General features: G+C 28.3%; 1 protein-coding gene across 1 annotated transcript; it reads left to right on the top strand.

Annotated features, from left to right (window-relative positions):
* The first annotated feature begins 229 nt into the window (after positions 1–229).
* Positions 230–7,217, top strand: LOC113385730 (zonadhesin-like). Its single transcript, XM_026623569.1, has 4 exons — positions 230–287; positions 1,946–2,122; positions 5,324–5,500; positions 7,027–7,217. The coding sequence occupies exons 1-4, from the start codon at positions 230–232 to the stop codon at positions 7,215–7,217; spliced, it is 603 nt and encodes a 200-aa protein (XP_026479354.1).
* The last annotated feature ends 217 nt before the right edge of the window (positions 7,218–7,434 follow it).

Genomic DNA, 7,434 nt, shown 5'->3' with positions numbered 1-7,434 from the left:
ATTTCAATCAAATACTGCTTAAAATCGCACTAAATTTGTGGATAAATTTTTGTTATTAACAGAATATTCGAGCAAAAATTTATTTCCCATATAAAATTCGAAAACCGGTTAAAACCGGTTTTCTGGCAAAATTAAAATTCGAAAACCGGTTTTCTGAAATGTCGGTTTTTGTATAAACCCTAGCTAGAACCTAATATTATTTATTGTGACACCTCAAATATATATCACCATGCGTTTTGAAATTTTAGTTCTCTTATTTACTTTAGCATTGGTATCCGCTACAGCAGGTAATTTTGTTAATTTCAATGAAAGAAGTATTTGAAATTTCACAGGATTGTATAACGTTAAAATATGATATTATATATTCTTCTCTTGCTAACTAAAATTCTGTTATTCATATCATTTGCAGGATATCGAACTGTGCAGTCGAAGCCCTATTGCGTCCCATGCCAAAATGTTTTCTTCTCAAGACTAAGCGTTAAATGCTGTAATTCAGGTACGTTGTCGACAATATATATATATATATATATATTCAATAGATAAGTCCTGGATTTTTTCAATATATTGATTGTTTCTTTTCCGAACAGTAAATCCAATAATAAAAAACAATTTGTTTTTTGAAGATGTTTAATACGACGTTTCGGAACTAGGTACGTTCCATCATCAGGTTTATTCTGTAATAATTTATATATCCATATCACTAATATTTTTTTTTTTGTTAAAAACACTCGATTTTTTTGGAAGATATTTGTAGATGTTACGACTACACAAGACTTAAACACACTGAACTCAGTGTGTTTAAGTCTTGTGTAGTCGTAACATCTACAAATATCTTCCAAAAAAATCGAGTGTTTTTAACAAAAAAAAAAAATATTAGTGATATGGATATATAAATTATTACAGAATAAACCTGATGATGGAACGTACCTAGTTCCGAAACGTCGTATTAAACATCTTCAAAAAACAAATTGTTTTTTATTATTGGATTTACTGTTCGGAAAAGAAACAATCAATATATATATATATATATATATTTATATATATAGCGAGTAAGAAGATCCACCACAAACATCTCAAAAAACAATCAAAGTTAGAAATTTTTCTAGAAAGGTTAGAAATTTTTAACTGCATATTTGAAAGTATTGGGAATAAATGAATAACAAGCCATCACCTTGATTCTTACGACTCTACTTTAAAATTAATATTTGAAAATCCATAACAAAAGTATTTTCTTTTGTTGTTAGTTTATGAGCACTGTTGTTTAGCTTAAGAGATCTTCATATAATTTTGAAGTATTTGATTGTTATATGAATGTATTGTTATTTTTAAGTTAGATTCAAGAGTTTTTTTTATATAACCTCTATAAAGGCTTGCATGTGATAGGGCGTAAACAATAAAACAATAGTAAATTGAAAAGCAAATTAAGTTTAAAAGCAAATTTACAAGAAATAAATTTAATAAATGGTTATTCCAAATCTGCTAATAAATATTTCTGACGAAATACCAGATCAAGGTAATGTGTAATATTTTGCATTTGTTGAATAACGTAGCTATTATTTCGAAAAATGCCTTTAAAATTGAAAATAAGACGTTCGTTCTGTTTGTTTCCGGGTTATTCTATTTTACTCCGCGTATGAGGTAAAAGGGACGAAAGACAAATTTTAGAAAAATAGCAATAAAAACGCATTTCTTTACTGAGGAATTACTTGGGAAGTTTACTGAACATAGTTAGATAGTTGATTGTTTGATACATTTAGTGAGTTGTGATGTAGCCTATTTAGTTTAGATTCAGACAGTGTTATTACTTAAAGTCAAATTGGACCTTTGTGTCCCGCTCTACCTAATTGATTAATCATAGATATTTATCAAGTTCGAGTAGTTTTTTATAAAATATATTAAACAATTACAGTATGATTTAACCTTACTACTGATTTTGCAATTTTAGGAACCCTGAACCAGTGTCCTGCCAATGAAGATTTTAAGGAGTGTGGCACTGCTTGCGAACCCACTTGTGCAAATCCTCGTCCCCAAGTTTGCACAATGCAATGTTTGGTAAATGTCTGTCAATGCAAACCTGGATACGTGCGACGATATGACGGACAATGTGTTGAAGAAAGATATTGTTAAAAAACAACTAATTGAGATACCATTGACAATGATGACTAGTTGAGATACTTATTGTCAAAGATCTGAAACTCACTAACTACTAAATCAATGTTATATTACAAAAAAATCATTTAACAACTAACAATAAGTCTTAATTGTTAATTATAATACATAATTTTGAACATTTTGAGAGAAATAAAAATAAAATATTTGTTTTTATTTGTTCACTACTATATTTACAATTCCAGTGAAGAACATTCAGTAAATTTGTTGATATACATTTATCCGCCGCATTAAGGACATAAGGACATATTATAGTGATATGTTGGAAAAAGAATTCAATAGTTGTTTTGCCATTCGTTATATATAATATTAATAATATTTCAATCATGATAATATAAACTTAACTATTTTCTTATAAATAATTTCTTATTTAATTTCTTATAAATAATTTTAATCTTCATCTGGAAAATTGATAACTAAAATCAAATGGCGATTTTCTCTTCAGTCTACGATGATAGTTTTCTATTAGTAAGGAGTTTGATAGTAAATTTGGATGACTGTTCAGCATGTTTCTATATTTATGCAATGCTTTTTTGTTACATTTTTTATGTTAGGGACATATTTTGGTGCTCCCCAGGCAATTTTCAAAAATTTGTTCTGAAATTTTTGTATTATTTCTATTATAATTAAAATAATTTATAGATTTTGTTTATGTTTTGATGATTAATAATAAAAGAGAGAAAAAAAGTTCTATTATTGTGTTGGAAGCACCAAAATATATTAAATAATTAAACATTTGAAAAATTTACGAAATCGCAATTGGTTTATTTCCATTATTATTACCAATTCCAAACCAAATCGTTTGCCAAATAATAAATATATCTTTGGAAAGCACCTTTTTCATTCTTATCATATTGTATAGTATTATATAAAAAACTTTTGGATGAAATGTTTTATTGACGTTGATCGGCATAAGGCAGCCCAGTGTTGTCCTTTTTAATAGTGATGATGATATATTTTAAATTATTGCATTAATGTTGAGAGAGCCATTTTATCTTAAAAACATAAAATGGTCTATATTTTCAAGAAAAATATCTGTTGCTACTGCTCGATATCACTTTGTCCAGGAACTTTGTACAGCAAGATTACAGAGCCTAATGCTTACTGCAGCTTAACGAAATTCCGGATAAAATGTTATTGATTAAATTATCAATTTAGATAATTTCTCACTTAGATACTTTTAGATAAAATGTTCCATATATTTAAAATAGCTCTAGATACAGAAATATAAATAGTTCTTTCTTACTGAAACAATATCTTATATAAACAGTTGCAAGATGAACAAAATGAGTCTTTGTTAAAAGAATAGGTTTATGATACATTTGTTAAATATAGTTATAATTATTATTATGTATGGATGTAACTGGTTAAACGCCATATAAATAATTAAAAAAAAAAATAATAAAAATGAGTCAATTTGGTGAAGAATAGTAAACTTAACAATTTGCAAACTAAAAAACTTATAAGTTTTCAAAACTTAATCAAATATTAACAAACCAAACTGATATCCTCAAATTTCTAACTGACCAGCGCTAAACCTTTCTGGATTTTTTGCCATAGGATTCGTGTAAGATATGTATAAGATCTGCTATTAAACGATTTAAATAGAAAACTATTTATTGAGCACGTAACATTTCTTAACCATTACCATTAACGCAAACTATATTTCATGTTTACATGTTCAAAATTCTTACCAAATTACACATCCGAATAATTAGTAGACGTGTGGCTATATAAAAACACTACTTATAATTATAAAATCAGTGATAAATTTATTTCAAACGGTGATTAAAAGTAATTTATTAGAATAATAATTAAACGGTTTAAGATGCGTCCAATTATGTATGTCTTGTTTTTTATGTGCATCATTTGCACTGTGTGCAGTGTTGGTAAAAGTAAGTGTAATTTATAATAAGATAAAAAATAATTCTGAACAAATTGATTTTATAGATGAAATAAATTTCAATATATACTAAAAATAGATATAAAAATATTGATATAAAAAATACACATTGATAAGTTTTCAATTTCTTTGAATATAATACGTGCAGAGTAAGGCGGGGCACAAAAGTCCAATTTGATTACAAGCAAATATACTGTCTAAATCTAATGAACTACATCACAACACCTAACGCCTATCAAACAAATAACTATCAACCTATGTTCAGTAAAATTCTCAGAAAATTCTTAATTATAGACATATTTTTTTATTATTTTTGTAAAATTTGTCATCATTAGCTGGGTAAAATGGGACTGCCAAAGTCTTATATTTTAATTTTAAAGGGTTTTTACGAAATATTAGCTATAATGCATAATTTAAATTCCATGGGTACATTTTTTACAGAGATAGCACTGTATATAACCTCGATCTAGTATTTTGTCAGAAATGTTTATCGGCAGAATGGGAATAGCTATTTATTCAATTAATCTCTGGTAAAATTACTTTTTTACTATAAATTACTTTTTTTATTTAATATCTTTTATTGTTCTCACCTTTACCAGGATACAGGTTCAATTGGTCATTTTTAAGCCACCCACATCTCACATGTAAGCATTTAGAGAGGTTATGTAAAAAAAGGTTAATCTTGAAAACAACAATGGATCTTATAAAACAATTAAATAACTTATACTCAAATTTCATAATATAGTCTCGTAAACTAAACAACAGTGCTCACAACCAAAAAAATTAACAACGAAATAAAATACTTTCGTTATGGATTTTCAAACATTGTCGTTTATATCTCCCGATAACAACATCGTAAGAATCAAGGTGATGGCTGGTAACACATCTTTTGCCCTCTACTTTTAAATATTATTGTTGAAAATTTTGTGACTTTACTTGTTTTTGAGATATTGGTGATGGATCTTTCAACTGAGGACCTTTGAACCTCGTCCTACCATATATAAAAAATATATAAAGAGGGCTGTTTTTGGGGTTTTTCCGGCAATTATTCGATTTTTTCTCGCCGTAAGAACCATCCTTGAACTTCAACGAACATTTTAAATAAAGAATTGGCCAAATTGGTCCAGGCGTTGTTGAGTTATGCGCTTACAAACACATTTTGCGATTCATTTTTATATTATAGATTTATATATAAGTTGTGATAATATTCAATGAATATCATATTAATGTAGTTTTGGTAATAAATTATAGTTGCAATATTGAGCAAATCACTTAAAGGATTAGCAAGTGGGTCAGTTGACGGAGCTGGAGGGACACTTTTGGGAGGTCATCAGATTTCAAACAAATGCAGTGTTCAATGCGTCGCAAAGATGTGTGGATGTGGCAAAGTATATATTCCACTCTCAGAATCAGAAAACTTGTACAAAGGTATAAACATGCACAAACTAATAAATTTATTATTATTAATATTAGTACTGACAAATTAATAAAGAGTGAAAAAATGGTAACGGAATTCAGTAGATTTTTACATAATTCGCCAAAAGATTAAGAATATAACAATTAAAAAATAGTAATAAATAGACTGTTCATATCAGGTAATCTATGTAAAATTGATGACCGACAAAAAATAATTAGTCATCAATATGAGCTGTAATTAACTTCCCGAAAGAGAAGTTTATGTTTTCATAAAAAAATCCGATTCGCTAATTTTATGTTTTCTCTTTATGAAACGTCAAGCCATTCTGGATCGAATGAGACTAAATTTGAAAAAAGTATGTGTGTGTGTGCGTGTATGTGAACAGATTTTTTGCCGTAAATCGACGTTTTCTCAAAAACGACTGGGACGATTTCAAAAATTTAAAAACCATTTGATGTAACTCGATGACGACTAGCATTTATCAATTTTCAAGCCAAGCCGTTTCTTTGTAAATAGCAGAGAGGTGAAAAATTTTTCGTCCACGTTTTAGCCCGCAGTTCTGAATCGATTTTGAAAATTCAAAAACCGTTCGAAAGATATTGTCTGGGAATCGATCTAATAAGTTTTTTGTTAAGATCGGCCGGATCGTTTTCTTGTATTAAAGTGTTAAAAAAAAATTTCGACGATTTCTATGATTTTTTTGACGGTAGATACCATAGTCTTGTAGATAATACTAAAATATTACGGCCCTACGACAAGTCGCTTAATTTTAAAAATTCTTCAAAGTTTGCAAAAACTATTATCGTTTTTTTGGCATTTGTCAAAATTAGACCTTTCATCGACGTTTGCTCAAAAACGCCTGAACCGATTTCAGAAATTTAAAAGCCATTTGATGTATCTTAATAACAGATATTGTGTGTCAGTTTTGTGCGACGATCTGCCAAGCCGTTTCTTTATAATTTGGAAAAAAGTGTTAAACTTTTCGTCCACATTTAAGCTTATACTACCGAACCGATTTTAAAAAATGGAAAACTGTTTGAAGGATATGAGTTGGGAATGATACTGATGATTACTTTTAGGTGAAAATCTACCGAGCCGGTCTCTTGTAATTAACTGTTGAAAAAAAACTTAAACCGATTTTTATGGAACTTTTTTGGCGATATATATCATGGTTTTATAGAACTTACTGAAATATTACGGCCTTACGACAAGTAGTTTAATTTTAAAATTTTATCGAAGTTTGAAAAAATGAGTGAATTTTTTGACATTTATTAAAATTAAAGTTAGACGATTTACTTGGTATAACGATAGAGTGTTCATTCGTTTTCTATGATGTGTGATAAATACTTTCAATAACTTATAAATTAATTTATATTTTATTGATTAAGTCGATTATTTACACATATCGGGAAGTTCATGTAACTTGCCTCAAGGCAAAATACCAATACCAACTAGTTTTTTCATATGATAAGTTGCTATTACAGCTAGTTAATATGAGTTAAACAACCTTGTAACTAATTGTAATTTTAATATTCAGGATTTAAGTCATCAAATCGTTGTCCTGTGAATGAAGAGTTTCTGAAATGTGGATCCAGTTGCGAACCTAGTTGCGAAAATCCTCACCCAAAAATCTGTACGGCGGAATGTATTTTGGATGTCTGCCAGTGCAAAGAAGGATATGTTCGAAGATCTGATGGTCGATGCGTTAAAATGGCAAATTGTCATTGAATTTAATCAATTTGAATTAAATCTCTAAAAAAAATTGTGACTTAAATGAGATGAATATTTCTATTTTAGAGACATAAAAATATATTTATTGGATAAATGTATAGAATCTGAAAGAAACAATATTTTACGAGTGAAGAGACTGAATCATCAAAATATTGTCAAATCTGAGGATGTTTAATGAAACAATTTCTATATTTTTTACTAAATCATTAAAATA

This window comes from Ctenocephalides felis, unplaced genomic scaffold (genome assembly GCF_003426905.1).
Source record: "Ctenocephalides felis isolate EL2017-DRISC unplaced genomic scaffold, ASM342690v1 CF-g0.4_SCAFFOLD_03571, whole genome shotgun sequence".
Lineage (NCBI taxonomy): Eukaryota > Metazoa > Arthropoda > Insecta > Siphonaptera > Pulicidae > Ctenocephalides > Ctenocephalides felis.
The sequence above is the reverse complement of the archived record's forward strand: the minus strand, read 5'-3'. Positions and strand labels throughout refer to the sequence as shown.

Bases quoted from the DNA above. Each gene is read 5' to 3' on its own strand.
- LOC113385730 (XM_026623569.1), top strand. From the start codon at position 230: ATGCGTTTTGAAATTTTAGTTCTCTTATTTACTTTAGCATTGGTATCC. The intron at 288-1,945 runs GTAATTTTGTTA...TTGCAATTTTAG, and splicing joins ATTGGTATCCGCTACAGCAG to GAACCCTGAACCAGTGTCCT. The intron at 2,123-5,323 runs GTTAAAAAACAA...AATAAATTATAG, and splicing joins ATGTGTTGAAGAAAGATATT to TTGCAATATTGAGCAAATCA.